This window comes from Chanos chanos, chromosome 4 (assembly GCF_902362185.1).
Source record: "Chanos chanos chromosome 4, fChaCha1.1, whole genome shotgun sequence".
NCBI lineage: Eukaryota > Metazoa > Chordata > Actinopteri > Gonorynchiformes > Chanidae > Chanos > Chanos chanos.
In genome coordinates this window covers 43,429,021-43,448,536 of record NC_044498.1, presented here as the reverse complement: position 1 = coordinate 43,448,536, position 19,516 = coordinate 43,429,021, and the positions used below count along the sequence as shown (strand labels likewise).

The 19,516-nt window shown below is 39.7% G+C and overlaps 1 protein-coding gene across 1 annotated transcript; it reads left to right on the top strand.

Annotated features, from left to right (window-relative positions):
• The first annotated feature begins 703 nt into the window (after window positions 1-703).
• On the top strand, window positions 704-2,212 carry kcns3a (potassium voltage-gated channel, delayed-rectifier, subfamily S, member 3a). The gene has a single exon (XM_030772710.1). It carries the CDS (start codon window positions 704-706, stop codon window positions 2,210-2,212), a length of 1,509 nt encoding a protein of 502 aa, XP_030628570.1.
• The last annotated feature ends 17,304 nt before the right edge of the window (window positions 2,213-19,516 follow it).

Below are 19,516 nucleotides of genomic sequence, written 5' to 3'. Positions count from 1 at the left end.
TTAACCGATATTGATGACTTACTCTGATTTAAACTATTTGAACACGGGAAAGGTGTGTTGTGAACCAGCTGGATTTTATGTCCAAATTCTTGATTTGCGTTTTCACTTTTTTAATAGTTTTTGCGTTCTTAGTTCTGTGTGCGCTTTTGTACTGGGCTAAAAGGATGTTATGCAAAAGTATTGGGCAAAGAATATGTCAGGCACGTTTATATCACACCGTGGATTCCTCACAGTGTAAGATTTGTGCCTGAGATTTTTCTTTTATGTCATAACATTTCAAATCTTAGAGATACATATCAAGTTGTTACTTAAAGTACTATGCTTAAGTTATGATTTTTCATTTTGCTCTAAATACTTCTCCTTGCAAATTTGAAAGAAGTCTTTAAGTAAAGAGGCCAGCAGCAGTACATGCAATTATTGCATTATAAGTTGTAGGGTTGACTCAACAAGAAAGCTTTCATGTACAATAGATGACCAGTGCCTGTTATATATGACTGTAATTGGTTTTGCGTAGAGCCAGTGGTGCATTGACTGCACTAGTGCGTTCCACTGTGATCTAACACTCAACATAAGCAAGACTTAGTGCTCAAATTGAATTATTCCTTCATAGCATAGGTGATGGCATCATAGACAAGGACCACTCCACCCAAAGAGACCACATCAAAAGCCCAGACCAGCGGTCCATCCATGTCTCTTCCTCATCATGGTCTACGGGCAGATCCTCCATAGAAGAGGCCCAGATGATGGCTTCATCAACCTGAACGTAGGTGGTTTTAAGCAGCGGGTGGCACGAGGTGTCCTGCAGCGTTTCCCACATACGCGACTGGGTCGCCTCCTCTGCTGCCACTCTGAGGCGGCCATTCTGGAGCTATGTGATGATTACGGTGCTGCTGAGCGTGAATACTACTTCGACAGGAACCCTCGGTTCTTCCGCTATGTGCTCAATTTTTATCACACGGGCAAGATCCATCTGATGGAGGAGCTGTGTGTGTTCTCCTTCAGTCAAGAGCTGGAGTATTGGGGCATCAAAGAACACAACCTAGACTCTTGCTGCAGCAATAAGTTCCAGGAGCAGAAGGAGTACGCTGGTGAGAGGGACTGGGATCGCAAGAGTGATGACCAGCAGCAGCAATTGAAGGATAGCTTTGACTCTTCCATGGAAGAGTTGTCTGTCCTAGACCAGGACCTGGAGAGGTTTGAGGGCATGTGGTGCTCTGAAGTACGCAAGAACATCTGGCTGCGACTGGAGAATCCGGGTTACTCACGGGCAGCCAAGATCATGGCTGTAGCATCACTAAGTGTGGTGCTGACCTCCATTGTGGCCATGTGTGTTCACAGTATGCCTGAGTTCCACCAGGTGGATGCCAACGAGAAAGAGGTGGAGGACCCAGTGCTGGCCGTCTTTGAGATGATCTGTGTTGTTTGGTTTACGGTCGAGTTTGCCTTGCGGCTGGCCGTTACGCCGTGCCTGCGCAAATTCCTCTGCAATACCCTGAACATAATAGACTTTGTTTCCATTGTGCCATTCTATGCCACGCTGGCCTTTGAGACGGTGGACGAGGAGAATGAGGAGCTGGAGAACGTGGGAAAGGTAGTTCAAATCCTGCGACTCATGCGTATCTTCCGCATCCTCAAGCTGGCGCGTCATTCGGTGGGACTGCGGTCCCTTGGTGCCACGCTGCGCCACAGCTACCATGAGGTGGGTCTTTTGCTGCTCTTTCTCTCCGTGGGCATCTCTATCTTCTCTGCACTGATATACTTTGTGGAGAGGGAGGAGAATGAGTCAGAGCTGCAAACTATCCCAGTAGGCTGGTGGTGGGCTACCATTAGCATGACTACAGTGGGCTATGGAGACACTTACCCTGTTACTCTTGGCGGTAAAGTGATCGGCACGCTTTGCATTATCTGCGGCTTACTGGTGGTGGCCCTCCCCATCACCATCATCTTCAACAAGTTCTCTAAGTACTATCAGAGACAGAAGGCCATGGATGTCAGTGTGAGCAATAACAAAATGAAATGCCTGGACCCAGATCTGAATCTGCCATATTTTAGCGTCAGGGACCTCTATGCTCACAAGGTGCACTCATTCATGGCTAGTTTGTCCTCCAGGAGCAGCACATGTAGTGCTGGTGATGTCACTGATGCATCCAGTATTCAAGATGTAGAGACTGTCTGCCCCTTAGGAGTGGTTGAGAGTGAAGAGGCAACTTAAGTGAACCCATATATGCTCAACTGAATTTCTGTCAAGGACTTCAAAACTTCAGCAAAACAAAGCACTTTTTTTGTTCTCAGGGGATAAGCAATTGACCTATGTCAGACTTCTCTCACACCTCTCCTTTTTATGGACAACATCAGTGATATGTTCAGACAATAAACACGTTACTATGGCATCTTGAAGTTTTACTGCCTAGCAGAATGATTGACCTATCACTGTCATTTCATCCAATAACACCAACAAATAACAGTTCTTTTTTTATTTTAAATTACAAAGGACGGGGTTCTCATCATAGGAGGTAACCTAAGTATTCACAAAATGCCCGGGAAAGAAAGAAAACACCTGGAAAAATACTTTATAGAAAATGTTAACATAGAAATCTTTGACATAAAATGGCATGTTGCTGTGTAACACCCTAGCTTTATCTCTCCATCCTTGGAGAACAAATGCATGCATTATTCAGCAGACAGACGGAAATGGATGTATTGATTGAATAAAGTATGATCTCAAGCATCTCTACTGCTGTTTGTAGTGAAATCATTGCATCGATCTGTGACGGCTGATTGATGGAGTAACCATATAATGTGCATTTACACCTGATCAGCCTTGTATTGGCCCAAACACAATATACCAAGCTGATGAAATGTCAACGGATCCAAATAGCATTGATGCATATCACAAAGCTAAAGAGGAGCTCTTCAGCATATGGGCGCAAGAGTGATCATAGACCAAGTGTATGTGGGTATATTATGTTAAACTTTTGACTGTCTATGATATAAGAAACTGATCTACATAAAAGCAGATCTTTGACAGCATGCTGTTTTGCTGAGATAAATGGATGTAATTTCAAACGGTAATGCAAGTCGCAAAGTGCATTCTCCTCTGTAACCTCTTCAGTATTGTCAGGGGAGGCATTGCTCAATTGATATACTTGGGCAGTTTAGTTACACAGTGACATAATAAGTGCACATTTCTTTTACAGGAAAAGACTGTGTTGATGCTATGTATCCTTCTGCCTTATGTGTAGTTATGTGCACATGTTTGGCTGTGTTCACATTCAGATGTTAATAGTCTGCTGAGGAACAGGGATTATGATGTTTACTACAGGGCTTGAAAAAACAAAAAAAACAACAACTCTGATATACTGTACCTCTCAGTAAACTTCAATTTCCGCTGTGTGATTAACTTTTTATCACGACACTTTGTTTTGTTAATCCTTAGTTACTGTAACATTTTACATCTTTTACAGTTGACTTTCAGTCTAAATTCTTCAACAAAAAGCCAACAAGTAGATATGACTTCCAGAAATTCAATGATCACCAGTCTACAATTTGCTGTATAATACAGCTCATAACAATGAAATCACGGCTAGTGTGCAAAACTATTCTAATTATGTTTATGAAAGCTTTGTGAGTCAGTTAAGATGTAACTCAAGATTTTCTCATTGCGAGTAGTCCACCCACCCCTCCTCCAGCAGGGTGATGTACTCTGGCTTTATACGACCCCCCCCCCCCTTCCCCTGCACTCCCACCCCCTGCACCCCCCTGCCCACCCGCCTGCCCGCCCCACTTTCACCCAACGCAGCCAGGGAAATATTTCTCTCAGAGATTAAGATGTGTATATTGGATCGATTAAATGAGAGAGAAAAAAGCCAAATGTTTGGAGCTGCTGTCCTGGGAGGCATTAGGTCTCAGACAAAAGTGCTTTGGCAAGTGACTTGCTTTGGTCGATTGATCTGTCTTCATTTGGGGAGGGCAGTAGAGGGTGGTGGAGTACACTGATCAAACTGTCTTACTTTGCAGCCGTCTCTTTTACCACAAATATATTCCATTCACAAGACAAGCAAACTGTTTGACCCCCTTCTTGGCCTCTTCAAATGATGCTAGTTAAATCATGTACTTAGTCGAGTTAAATATTAACCCTCACATGCATATATGCCCTTAAACACAAACACAGACACACAACACACACACACACACACACACACATACACACAAACACACACACCTGCACCTTTGTTTGGATTACACCGCGTTCACGTAGCCAGTTCATGATTTGGTCACATACGACCGAGTCTCTTGCTGTCCCTTGGACTTGTCTTACTATTTCGGCTTTGGCCCTTCCTTACGGATGGAAGTTCCCGAATCTCGTCGTGTCTCCAGTTGGACATTTTCGTTGGTGTCTTGTTTGTGTAAATGACCCTTCTTCTTCACCTTTGGATATTTGTATTCTTCTGGTCACCAGTCGCATGACAGAAAGGTCAACAGCATACATGATGGAAACGTCATCAACACGCCCACTTACTCGCTGTGCATTCTCTGGACTATAATCTGCTCAATTCACACATGAACTCAATCGAATATAAAATGGATTTTGTACTAGGGGGCTGGAAGAATAAAGTCTGTTTAGAATCTGATCTGTCTGATTCGGACATTTGCGTTCACACATACAGTCCCTCTGGTTAGAATCTAGATTATTTTAGGGTTGCAGTGTATGTGTGAAAGGGGCTTATATAGAGAAGCATACATTAATCATGCCATCTTTCCTTAATGCAAACCTAAGTGCATGTCTTATATACAATGAAATGGTCTTTATTTATGATGAATATAATGTTAGTTGTTATGACCAATCTAAGCATGGCCTTTCAAGAACTTTCAGAGGCCCCACACAGGCAAATAGAGGCACTGAAAGTGAGCTGCTCACTCAGCATGACAATCATCACCCTTTACAAGAGAAGGCTACCATTGCATCTCTACATGTTATCTCTACGTTTGTACCAAGCACAACAAGCCGCTTACCAACGCTGAGATGCGTACATGAGTACACGTCAAATGTTGTAGTGTGGCAAGCTACAGCTAAATCCCTGGGTAGCTTAACTGTCTTTGTCAAGCAGTTGCCTTTGTCTGTTACATCTGTCCATGTCTTGGCTGAGAATGTGTAGTAGCCTGTACATGATACTGTCAACCATGCCAAACACATGTCCTTAGCTTCTGATGAATAGACCCACAATACAGATATTGCATGGCTGTGTATTTTGATGGCAGTAACTTTATGGAGGAGCTGCTAGCTTTAATGGGTTTGGAAGGTAATACCACTGATAACATCCTCCTTGGTACATTGCTACTGACTGGACACTGACCATAGGATTCAGAATGAAGGGCTTTGTGAACAGCATTAAGGAGATTGCTTCCCAAATGAGTGCACTTCATTTTCTCATTGTCTCAATGTGCCGTGTGTCAGATTAAGCAGGGACCTGTAAAATGTCACAGGCAAAAGAATAAAGATAATCAGCTTTGTCAAGAAGACTTCAAACATGCAACACTGAATCTTATGCAAGCTTGTGTCTGAATCTTCTGTCGTCCACGATGATGTGGTCCTTGCTAAATACAGGAAAATTGTTGAAGTGAGCCGAAGGACCTTTTTCTCATACAAATTGAAAAAGACAACTGTTGGTCTTCATAATAATGCAAGACATTTTTGACTAACACACCTTCCCCCTTTGAATTTTTTAAATCTGCAGCAGTGCAGTAGAAAATGGTGGTGGATAAGGCATAAAATGCCTTCGGCAAGAAACTTGAGTTCTTTCTTTCAGACCTGCCATAAGGAAGGCTACTGTACCTCCCCACACTGATGCAGCAGGGAGTGCATGGCTGCAAGCTCTTGCAGCCAGAGAAGGATTTCATCACACAGCTAAAAGAGAATTTCTCTGTTAGACTGAGTAATTTTGTTATTCCTTAGGAATGTTGTCAGATTCGGATGTTACTAGTCAGAACTCTCTCCCCATGCAAAAGAGGTGATGAATTTGTTTAGAAGATGTAGCTATTTCAACCCAGTTTTGAGATGCAAAACTTCAGCCAATTGGGAGACGCCCTCCGGATAGCTGAGCTGTTTTTTAAGTGATGTGCCCAGAGAATTACAGCAAATTGAAAATGCAGGCAATATATTTGCCTGCTTTATCTGTGTCGACCAAAGTTTTAGAAACCTCATTCTTGTTGGTGAGTGCAATGAAGAACAGAAGTATGTCTCAGAGCAGTCATTGCAAGACAGGCTGTGCATTTCTTTAATAGATATGGAGAAGTCTGTACCTGAGAGGAAATGCCATTTTTCACACAAAGCGGGACAAAAGGAGAACGGTCAGTGTACAATTCTATTAGGTAAAATCACTTGACAGGTAAAATTAGGGGATTATTTTTATGAGGTAAAATCAGGTGATTTTTCTTTGTAGATCCCTGCATGGCTTTGGTCAATGAATTGGATTTGCAGCAGCAAGTAAAGACTGACATGGATATCCTTCTTGTATATTTATTAAAGAAGCTAAGTTTTTCATGATAAGAAAAAAAAAATGAACTGGCTCCGGTATTGATAATCGCCTAGCGTGATTGTCAAAAAATAAATACAGTGAAAAAAAATAATAATCTGAGTGTATATTTCAATTCAAACATCTCCCCTTTGTCCTCATGCTTCATACACCAAGCTGTTAACACTTTTCAGTGCCAAACACAGTCTACACTCAGCAGGGTCTTGTGTCAGCGTCTCCACTCTTAAGTGCAGCGTACCTGCAGTGATTTCCCGCCTGAAAAAGCCACTGTGCTCAAGAGAGAGAAATGGGAAAGAGGTGAAGAATCAGCCTCAGAGTGGAAGCCAGGTCTCTAGCTGACCTCTGGCAGTTATGAATTGGTGTATGAATTGGCTTATTCAACCTCGGGAAAAAGTTTGAGATTAAGAGGAAGTGGTAGTGAAGAACACGAGATTTTTTTTTTCAGAATCAGGTTTTCTTAAAAGTAAATGACTTATATATTTTGGTTTTGTTTAGTACAACTATGAGCTTCGAGCATGTTTGTCACTGCTGATGAGCAGTGAGATAAGGAGCCTATTTTATGGGTTTCAACATTTTTTGAAATTCATTTTGTGCACTTAAATAACGATTAAAGGTGTTGATGATTCAGAGTGATGATTCTGACAACAGAAAATAGAAAGTGTGCCATCTACTACAGAATTTTCATTTAATCCAAAGTTGGAAACAGACCGTTATAGACAGAAAGAAAGGGGGAGTGAGACAGCTAACTGCACCCGTAAGCATTCTACACCCCCCCACCCCTTTTATCCCTCCCGTCGGCAGGAGAGGAACGATTGATTATGTGTCCTTTGCCAGCACTCGTGATTCCAAAGCAGTGCGGCAGTTGACACAGCTTTTCGATTAGCTCTAAGAGAGATGAGACGGACTGCAGGAACCCAGCTTTACTGTGAAAGAAGGAGAAAAAGACCATGGCATGTGACAACAGTTAAGTTGTCTTGTCAAATGCCCTTAAACAGACTTTTCAGTCCAGCTGTAAAGCCTTAAAAAAATCTAGTTTTGGCATAGCACAAAAAGTACTCATGAATGAGATGACAATTAGTGCCCTGATTCAAACAGATACCGATTCGCGCTAGAAACATTAAGAAATATTAAGCCCACTGTGATGGTATGTTAGCAGCCGAGGAAATATTGAAATTTTTGTCATTTTTTTAACGGTCCTTACATTTGTGCCAATTTCATTGCGTAATGGCTGACATTTGAACAGTTTGAACCTGTCTCAATTTAGAAACAGTTTAGACCTCATAGCTGCACAGTTAACCTACCATGGTCACAGTAATGGATTAGATCATTTTACTCACAGGTTTGTGTGGAGAGCAGTGAGACAATAATGACTACTGTGAAGTGCTTCATTCTCTCCATTGAAGAGATCTTTTAGCTAAGCTTATCAGTTATTCATGAGAAAGGTGGAGTTTAAAATGGATCTATTCTCAGCAAAATGACAATATGCACGTGCACAATGTTCACAAAATAGCATTTTGCATCATGTTTTTATTTACTTATTTTTTAAATTATTTTTATTGTTTCATCATTCAAAACGATCGAATACACTTTGCTAGGCCAACATGGCATTAGAGATCATCAGTCTTTCAACTATAATTGTTAACTGTGGAACCTAGAAAATTAATGTGATTATCTCTGTGCTCATGCTGTCTTTTTTATTACCATTGGCTGTAAAAAGGATGTACCTCTTCATTGTAACTAGGTTGAATAAATAACTATGGCTTTTCCATCCCTTTTCCCTTACTGCTGTAAGCATACACAGCTAGCTAGCTGACTGACTGCCCAACTACTTCTCTTGTGGTCTGCCTACTTCTGGGCCAAGATAGGTTTTGCAAAAAATGAAAAAAAGAAATATTGAAAAATATGAAAACTGAGCTGAGATAACACACTGATATCCACTTCAGCGAGCGCAATAAATATTAAAACCGAAGTAGGACCCATTTGTTTAAAATTTAAAATTTAAAATGAGAAATCACAGGAATGGAAACAGAATATACTGACGCGTAATATCCTCCATGACACGAGCTGTCTGTCATAGACCCATTCTGCATGTCTTCCTTGGAGGTCAGTCTTAATCATGTAACCCCCAGATCCTGTTGTGCACATGGCAGTGCTGCCTGTCAAATGACTTCACACAGTGGAAATTGGATTGCAACCTCACTCAAGAGCTGAGAATAGAGTTTGGGGGTTTTGGAACAAGGTGTTTCAGGTCAGATTGTGAACGGGTGAGGAAAAGTTTATAATTGAGTGGTGACGCCTCTACAGGTCCATGTTCCTGCGAAGATTTTCCATTGTGAAACTGGTACTGTATCAGACAACGTCGAAGAAAAGCTTCCATTTCACTTTAACCATGAGAAAAATTGGTGGGCACCACTTAATATGCTCTAAAGACTGCTTAGAGTTCTTGACTTCAGTATACAGTGTGAGACTATTCTGCTATGAAGATTTATATTTTAACAATGACTCTTCCACAATGCTGAGAGTAATTCATAGTCATATGTTGTGTTGTGTAAATTTATTGCTTTAATACTTCAGAAACATTTGTAATAATATTACATTTCAGTTCTGAGTATTCAGCCCGATTACAGCCCGATAACAATAGTTTTAAATTTCAGTCTGTTCAGAAGTGAAAAATTATACCTGCAAAATTAGTTTAAATAAAATAAAGGCGTGTTTCCATCATGTACTGACACTTTTGTCATGTACTGATTTTCTTCACCGGCTGAACAAATCAAAACACAGCTTCATGTTACGTGTAGCCTCTTTAAGGCTTGATGATCTCACTGATAATGTTTTTTTTTTTAAAGTTTACAGCCAAGGTAAACTTTACAGCCAAGGTGCATTGTTTTAAAAAAAAAAAAGTGGATATATGTTAGACATTTTTAAGTATTTTTGAACACTATAAAACATTTAATTTTGCATATATGCCTAGTATACTTCCCTTACTTTATTTATATATTTAATTTTTGTTGATCATAACTTGTTAATAATTGATTTATTAATTTAAGTATTAATTAAATCACTGATAAATGTGCCCCTACCTAAAATTCATAACACAGATATGATCAGTCAAAACATATCAACTGATTTCCCTGCAGCTGTAAAAAGACTGGAAATGAAAACCATCTCCTCAACCAACAGAACTGGTAACAGTGGAACTGTGTCAGATTCCCTGGTATCAGAATCATTTTGGTCTTTCTGAAACCCTTCTGTGCTGTAAATTTATTTATTTCATCCCTACAGTACGTACTGGGAATCCAATAAGAGAACACAAGATTGACTGACAGACCTTCAAAAGGGTTTAGCTCCTAAAACTTGACCATTTCAAGGGATCTTTATAGATTTCTTGAACAGCACTGGGAACAGTGGTGGGACAGTATTGAGCCATTTTCAACCTTTCAAATTTCTGAAATGGAATAGAGAATAGAGGGGAGCAGGTCATATGACTGAGGCAGGATTGCATTGCCATCTCTACTCCGCCCCTCAGTTTGTCAAAGCAATTTCCATGAAATAGGATCCCATTTCTGCTACGTATGTGGATTTTCATGCAGTCACTATTGATTTATGGAGCTGTGCAACAGTGAATGATAGCCCAGTATGAAACAATAACGGTTAAAAGAAAAATCAAAAGCAGTTATTCGATAAAGACCCTTATAAAACAATCTTTTTCAAATATGAAGACCACATTCCACAAACTTGCTACAGTTTCATCTCTTCAATCTAAAAAGACTACAAAATTGTTTTTTTTTTTTTGCTCAATTTAAGTAACAATTGTCGATGGGAAAGGGTGTTTGGAGCAGTGGCAAAGTTCTAGGTGTTACTTATCATGGTTCAGTGGAAGTTAGATTTGAAGTGCTAAATATTTTTCAAGCTGACGCTTCACCACCATGACCAAAAGAAGTTACACTTTCCCTCAGATACCGTCATTTGTAATTTTCAGATTGCAGAATACTCTGCCATCTGGCACCCTGTCTATCTGACATTATGACCTTGAAGTAGCTGGAATTTAGGATACTTACTAACAGACAGAGATTTCCAAAGAATCCACTCTATTTTAGATACATTCCACACTTAATTCGAACGAAGACAGAGCTTAATTTGAAGCCTGTAGTTGTGCTGAATAGTTGTACTGAATTAATATGCTTGACCAGTGCACAGCAGCTAATAACATGCTGTGAGATCATATTCCAAAATACTGATAAAAATGAATGATAAGAACAGAACAGAACAGAACTGTAAATGTAACTGTTTCCAATCATTTTCAAATGCCCAGTGACACTGAAATAATAATACCCAACAGTTTCCCTTTAAAGAGGAAAGAAGATATAATATGATTATTGCCTATCAAAAAAGCTGCAAAAGCATAATTGGTTTTTAAACAAATAGTTGTCATGGAGATCACATGCAATTTTAAACGTCCTTCGTCTTGACTCACTGAACTCTTTTTAATGGATGTTTGTTAAATCGTGGTAAAATTTCCCCACTGAGTAATGACAAGGAGCATTTCTTTTCGCTGACAGTGACAAACAACCAAAAAGGGAACCATCCCTTTTTCTTGCCATCTGTATAGATTGTAGATGTCAAGAGCTGACATGCACTTTTGATCTGCCTCAAAGTTCCAACGGAGGATCACGGCAAAATCCTTTGGTGAAATGAATAAAAAATCCACTCTCTTTTGATTGATTATCTGACAGAACCTGTAGACAGTGCCACGCCCAACCGTATGGCAGGAAAGCACCCAGGTCTGGCCTTGGATGGCAACTTAACTGATTGAGAAAAGCGTGAGATTTTGATATTTTAGGGGTTGCTGTCACTTTAATCTATTTGAATGATGAGTAAGCAGATGTCGTTGATCACACTGTGGTCTAACTTTTTGACTGTATCCGTCAGGACTTGCTTGCTTTAGACCATGCTGTCAGTTTCCTTTTACAGTTATTGACTAAGAGAAGTCGTCACACTTTTGAACACTTTAACTTGAAATCTGGGTAGAAACATTTTCTTGTGGTTGAAACCCTGTTGTGTCTCTTATTTGTATGAAGTTATCATACCTCTGACATAACTCAATAAAGTCACTGCTGTGGAAAAATGTATTGTGGCTCTTCGTGGTATGGAGGTTGCCCTGAGCACAGACTGACAAGACCTTGAGACTTACCATGACCTAACCTTAATCTATGTCTCAGGCCCATGCTAGCCTCTTGTTTGCCTTCACAGTAAAATCTATCTACCTGGTGCACTTAGCTGACCTCAGTACCCCACTGATAAAATGCTAGTCGCTGTGAAAACAAGTCAGCATATACCCTGAGATTTCACACTAAAATTGCTGTTTTAATCGGATATTAATCTCTGACCGATCGTTATCAGAAGCCTGGAGTCAGTGTTTGCGTTCAGGCTGAGGAAAAGACATAATTAATGTGCTTAGGTGTGATTTCATTGGACTGAGCCCCAAATAGTTTCCATTCCATTAAAAGCGGTATTTGTGCTCTCCTCCACTTTCAATAAAGCAGTGATATAATTTTATTGACCGGTGTGAGGATTAATGAAGTCGAGACTTAAGAAGGGATTAGAACTCAGGGATAGGCTTTCAGTTCAAACAGCGATGTCAGCTCCAGTGAAAGGCACCCATTCACGTGACAGAGATTCACTTTATGCCTATTTTTCTCTTGAAATGCTGACGCCTTCCCCCTTTTTGCGAAGCTGTGAAAAATAACGCGGCGCCCATCACGTGGAAAGGGTTAAGAATTCTTAAAAGGTCTGCTTGACATAATACCTACATTGTGTCTAATAGGTCTTTCAGTTTTACCTGCCCATCCATTTTTTTTTCTCTCTTTAGTCCATATGGAATAAACTTTACAGCCTTCAATTACTGAAATTAGATTTATGGAGCCATGGAATCTGGAAGAGTTCCTGTGTCTCTTTGTGTCCCTCTCTCTGACAAGGACAGCTCTGAACAATAACCGCAGCAACAGTCTACTCACTCTCACTAAATGAAATGTGTGTAGGGTCTTTTATGACAACAACAAATGTATCACCTTTGTTAATAATCATAAACGTGTTGAATCAAAGCACGCAGTTAATGGTGATTATCATGGATGTGAATGAAAGGAAATTGAAATGACTGATTACTGTGGGTGCATTTACTGTTCTTTGTTAGTGTGCACACAAAACTTAATTTTGCTAAATTCAATATGCTCCCATTTTTCCCTATTCCGTAAAGCAGTTGCTTGTCTTTCAGGCACACTTCCAGACCATATGGGCAGGTTTTTCAAATGCTAATACTCTAGTAATTCAAATGACTCAATTTGCATATTTGATAAGCGAGAACATTATGTTTCCTTTCATGACACTATTAGTGTTTCTCTATACTGTTATTGTCTAAACTTCACCAGTAATGGAAAATTCTGGTGAAGTATGAGTTTAGTTTGGAGAGTGTAACCTTCAAATAGCAAAAATAAAGGGCAAACCTGACTGGCGAATCAAATGCCCCACCTTTGTATCAGTATCTCTAAATCCAATGACAACCTCCTGTTCCATGAGGACAGCAATGTCAGTCATATCTACTGCATCTTCAGCGAGTCGTGTTCATGCTTGATAAACAATATGCAGGGACAGGGGATTCGAGGTTTTGGAGGAGAATGATTACATCGTCAGATAAGAAAAACCAAACGAGATTCACAATGTCAGTGAAAGTCAGTCAGATAGAGTAGCAGAGAATTTCTGAAAAAGAGAAAGAGCAACTGAGATAAGTTATTCTTTGCTCTTTCTCTCTGTGTGTGTGTGTGTGGACGTGTGCTTGTGCGTGTGTGTACGCGTGAGTGTTTGTAGCCCAGTTGCCTGCTGAGTGTTGTGATTGTGTTTTAGAAGAGATGAAATGTTTGTTGGAAATGTTGGAAAACTTGGGTGTCAAACCTGCCTGGCATTGTTCTGTGAGCCTTACCTGACGAGGTGTAAATGGTGGCAGTCTGAGGGAGGCTTCGTTAAGGGGTTTGAGTTTACAAGGTGCTGAAGTTGGTGCTTTTGTCTCTTGTGTTTCTTTACCTTGATCTCTGCCACACACACGAAGGAAAAGGCTGCTCTGGCAGATGGTATGGGTGGTCGAAAAATTCGCTCTATGTCAAACGTGTAATGGTCTGTGAAAATGAGGCACTGTAAGCACATTTCTTTGTGTATATGAACATAATGCAGTGCATTCATGTCAATGTGTGTGTGTGTGTGTGTGTGTGTGTGTGTCACTGCAGAGCCACCAGTAAAAATGTATACCACTCTCTGTTCATTTAAAGCCACTGCACCTGGGAATGGCTAGGATTGTAAGAGAAACTGACTTATCAAAGTAAACATGAGACGTAGCATAGAGTTTGGTGATGAAATCCGATAATTATCGATACCATATGGTATTAAAATGTAAACAAGATTATGAATGTAAAGAACACATGCTGAAATTACTGTTGCAGATGGCACGTCACTTGAGATTAACTGGTATGATAACTCTGGCTTAGTTCTGCGTGCCACTTTTCCAGGGACTGTGCTTATTAAGAAATTAAATATGGAAGCATTGCATATTGAATTTAGCAACAATTTGATATTTATCGTATATTTTTTGTTGTCCCATAACGTACCAAGAGAGTGGTTTAAGAGTTTGTTTTTCTTTTTCTCAATATGTCACTGACGGCTGGCGAAGTTGCCCCCCCCCCCCCTTTCTCGGTCTGTTCATGTCTGTATGTAACAGAGTGATAAAGAAAATGATTAAGTGAGGCAGTGAATGAGATCTTGAACAATGTGGCCAGTTGCTGTTATGCTCTGACAGACAAACACACACAAATTCACATGCGTGTACACACACACACACACACAATTTGTGAAAACAATCCAAGCTGAAAGACATCACAACACTCTTGCCAGTTTCAGAGTGACTGCCTCGCGGTTCAGGTATTTAATGTCCATATGTTTTCTGTTGAGTGTAACTAGTGGAAAAGGTCATTGATTCCTCTGTGTGTAAAAAAAAAGAAAGAAAATCATACGGTGAATGCCTCCAGGGCTTGTTCACATGCATAGCATCTCATAAGCTGTCAAGACTCTCCCTGCCTGAAATCAATTTTGATTTAATTACCTCCTCAAAGCTGTTAGTTCACTGTGTTTCTTCATGCACATGCGTAACATTTGCTGACGAGCAACACATTTTTTTTTTTAACAGACTTGTGACTGTGTACCCAACATGGTTGTGTCACGGCTGGTGGTGTGGTGCAGGACCCAAGTGCAAAGACACGATGGTTGAAGGTGAAAAAACGGAAGGCTTTACTTAAAATGAAGACCATAATACAGTGCAAACAAATAACAAAAGCCGATAACAAAAAGGTGCAGCATGACAGTGCGCAAAATACACAAACAACGATAGACAAAGTACAAGGCAAACACTAGGACTTAAATAGAAGGAGAACTGAACAGGGCAACACAGGATTGGATAAAATTAACAAGGTAATAATGAGACAAAACAGGAACAGGTGAGGGGCGGAGACAGACAAAGAACAGGAGCACAAAGACATGGCAAACCAAAAGTCCAAAATGGCGGTGCAGGTTGTGACAGGTTGCCTATTGTAGAGTAGATTAGTTATTATTTTTCCAGGGAGATTTATTATTTTTGGCCGTGTAATATTTAACCAGGTATCTTCTGAAAATAGGAGAAAAACTATGAAATGAAAAAGAAAATATAAATTAGAAACACATTAAAACACTGAAAATGCCCGCTTTGAATCTGAAGATTAATATTGTTTCCTTGAGGCCCGCATATTAGAAAGCAGTTATTTTCATTTGGTTACAATTATTCATTATTCTTTTGGCATGCAGCAAAAAAAATCCAGACCTTCAATAAAGACAGCTTAAAAATAATACATGCTTTAACATATGGCCTCCTAATTACCTTCTTCTAGGTGTTTGTCAGTTCTTCCAATGTTTTTTTAAGACTTGGATTTCTTATATTTTGTCTTCTATTCACAACAACAACAATAACAACAAACAAACAAACAAATTCATCAAGACACAAAGACCAGTTGGTCAGCAGTGAAGGATTTTCTGACTCATATGTAACTGTGTAGACTGTTCTCATTTGTTCACACAGGAGGCAGGACCCTACTGGTCTATCAGACAGGATGTAAAACCCACTCAGGCTCACAATGACATGGTACATCAAAATGTAAACAGTAACAAATGTTGTATTACTCAAATAATATTAGAAAGAATGAGTTGATAAATCCATTAAAAGCAGGCAATTGTTAAAATCTCCCTTTAAACAGTTGCATACCTGCTATTAAGCCCTTAACAGTTATTTACCTGTGAGAAAATATCAGTGCTTCTGTGTTCTTATATGTAAGATCGTCTCATAGTTTTATATTTCTGACACGTTCAGTGCACTTTGTCTTTGTTGTTGAGAATTTCCTTGAACATCCAAGGTGAATTCTGATACCATGATGTTCTTGCTTAATGTAGCCATCTGTTGATGATTGGAATTTGATTATGAACCATAAAATGCTAGCAGTTGTCTTTAGAATATAAATACAGTCTGTAAGAGAATGTACAGAAATTGAGAAGTAACTCAATTACAGAAGAAAAACCAAAACAACATTATACAAACATCAGTAGATTACTGAGCAATTAACATCAGCTGTCTATTCACTTCCAGTGTTTTGCAACTCTGATGTCAGGGAGGGAGAACTTTGCGCATAAATCTTTTTTGTTTGTTTGTTTGTTTGGTTATAACATTAACATAATAATCCTGAAACAGATTTTCTGAAATTTGAGTTGTTGTAGCCAGAAGTACCTGTTTAGGCTGCTGCTGCTATCTGCATGTTCAAAACAGTACAATGTTGAATTGCACTAATGACTTCTCCTTTGAAGTCAGTTTAAAGAGCAATGAAGTGGATACAAGTGATCTGATTGTTCTCAGTATTTTGCAATTGTAATGTTTGAATATGTATCTCATCCAGTGACATTTTTCAGCCCAGATATAGTTCTGTGTACATGTATACACAGTACTTTTTTTCAGCAATAACAACACCGTTTTAGAAAATTCAGTGCAATTTTCAGAGAGGCATACAAAACTCTTAGAGACTATTGAACCTTGTTACCAGCAAAAAACCCAAAATTTTGAACGTGAACCTGTTGAATGATAATAATGAAGTGGATTTAAGCGACACACAGTGTGTGTCGAGTATATGACCACAGGTCAACTGCAAATGATGAATTGTTTAACATATCTGATTCCTGGCTTGCCCGGATTGGACACAGATTTGAGCTGACGGGCTGACTGACTCTGCGGAAAGCATGCTGCTGGGTTCTTTATCTGAGAGATGCTAAAATGTTAACCTCGCATTTTATGTATTGATTTGTTTCTATGAGAACAGGGTCATGACAGTGCTTTTAGAGCACTGTGATGATTTCAAGCCGACTAAAGAACAAAGTACCCCCCCCCCCCTTTTCTGCGTTCCTCTCTCTCTCTCTCTCTCTCTCTCTCTCTCTTTCTCTTTCTTTCTCCCATACTCTCATACTCTGCAACCTCCCTTGTCATTCTCTTTGGGAGATAATAGCGTTTAACGGCAAGTCACAGTAACACACTGATGGATTTTTATGGCCTTTTTATGCATTAATGCGTAAATGAACACTGACCAGCAGGCAAATGGAACAGACAAAGAGATCTTAAAGGCTTAACACTCAGGTCCATGAAAAGCTTTCTGTCTAACAGTGAGAGAAAGAAGTTTTAAGGATCTTCAGCACTCCTTGAAAGGCATTAGAAAACTGGAAAGCACTGACATTTGTGAAACAACTATTTCTCAGTGATTCGTGTACATATATATTGTTGATGACAATGGCAATGATAGAATCTTTAGGTCAGATGCTTTTGAAATTCAAAACACATTTTAATTTCACATACTTCTAACCCTTTGGATTAGCATATTGTTGTTACTGTTGCTTTTTAAAATTGACAAAGCACATCTTTTGCAGTAACACTGATGAAATATTTAATGCAAACATCTCAATACTTACCTGCAGTCTTATGTTAATGAAAAAAAAGTCACTTATATACTAAGAGTTTTCCTTTTTAAGACTCACAAGAAATGGACGCCAAGAATGATGTCACATCTCAGGAGCTTGTTGTTCAAGAGTTTTTATTCCAGCCATGGCCATTTAATGTGGAGACATGTCACATTCCAAACTGCTGGGATAAAAGGTATGGCTTCCTTTCAAGGGAGGTATTGGTAGTTGGACCACTTCCACAGTACCCACTGATGTAGAACTGAGGTAATTTGTTTCCTCTGTGTATTCAGCCTTAGAGGGGGCTTGTGTATCCTGGTTAGAAATGCGTAACTCTTTGGAGGATGGGAAAGCGACAGGGGCCAGAGACAATGATAAAACCCAGAGGTTTTCTCACTAAAGCAGCAGGATAAACACAGGGACAGTCAGTTAAATGAAGTGTCTTTCCTTGCAATGAAGTTAAATTCCTTTTGCAGAGGATCTAAGAACCAAATGTAACCTTGACTGGCTGAATCGCTGATGAGACACTAAGCGGAGCTGTGTCCATCGGCTGTAGTCAGCAGTAACGTTTGCATGGGTGTTTCTTGGTGTCACATGACTTGGAATTCGATAGAGCATATTTTAAGGGAAGAACTTAGAAACACATTAAAGCACGTCAAATGAAACATGATGGTTGTGTGTGCTGGCTCGTGTGTATGTGTGTGTGAGGATAATCTTTTTATCCATAATCCAGCTCCAGATGCTTTTCAAATCATATGTAAGTCATAAGTAAATCATAAGTAGTGAAGTAGAAGTTTCCCCTGCTTCTTCACTTTGTTTCATTTTCAGAATGGTCCAATATCAAGTCTAAAAGTCATTAAGCTACTGTAACATGTAAATTATAATGCCACGGTTGAAGCACTGTAATGTGTGTTGAAGAGCTTCATTTTTTTTAGACATTTTAGTGAAATTTAACTCTTGTAGGAGAGTTTGACCTGACCTGGTTTTATGGGTCAAAGGGAGTGTTCTCCTGTTGTTTAATTCCCTTGCTGTCTGTCTCTCTTACAGTCATTACCAGTGCAAGCTGCTAGAGCAGCATCCAGTCTAATGGTAGAAGATAGAATTTGCTGGTAGACTTTGTCTGAAATGGGGCTGGTCCAACACTGATCTTTGCCTCGGCTCTGCACCACAAAGGACAAACTCTGATTAGCACACTGTGATAAAAAAAAAAAAAGCAACAGTGTGTATTCACTGATTATGTCTTCATTTAGTGTCGGCTGAAGGATATTAGAATTCAGATCTTGACAAAAAAGCGTGCGGAGGAATCTGATTAAAAACCTGACCAGACTCTTATTGACTGGATCATACACATTGCAGTAGTAATTGTGAAGATAGGGATAAGATTCCAACTGGTCCCCTTCAGACGTCCTTTGTCATTACAATGAATGAATGGATGGTCAAATGGTTTCCAGCAGCACTGAAATTAATGTATTGTCATGCTATTACTGATCTCCTGTCTCTATGGTTTTACCTGTGTTTGCCACTGTTATTTCTAAATTTTCTATAACCCTTAGAGGGCCTCTCTCTCTCTCTCTCTCTCCCCCTCCCTCTTTCTCTATCTCTCTCTGAGTGTGTGTGTGTGTGTGTGTGTGTGTGTGTAATTGATTAAAAGCATGTTTGGATGTAACCTTGTAACTGTGATAAAAGATAAACAGAGTAAAACATTAGGAGCACTGACCAAAACATGAAGGTCGTACCACACCAATCAAATGATGATCAATAGCCGGAAGCGTCCCCAAAAAACATGTATTGCCATGAGGACAGACATTAATGACCCATTCAAATAAAACAATTCTCTCTCTCTTTTGCTCTCTCTCCTTCCCTCTCCCTCCTCCCTCCCTCCTTCTCTCTCTCTCTCTCACTCTCTCTCTCTCTCTCTCTTTCTC

Bases quoted from the DNA above. Each gene is read 5' to 3' on its own strand.
- kcns3a (XM_030772710.1), top strand. From the start codon at position 704: ATGGTCTACGGGCAGATCCTCCATAGAAGAGGCCCAGATGATGGCTTC.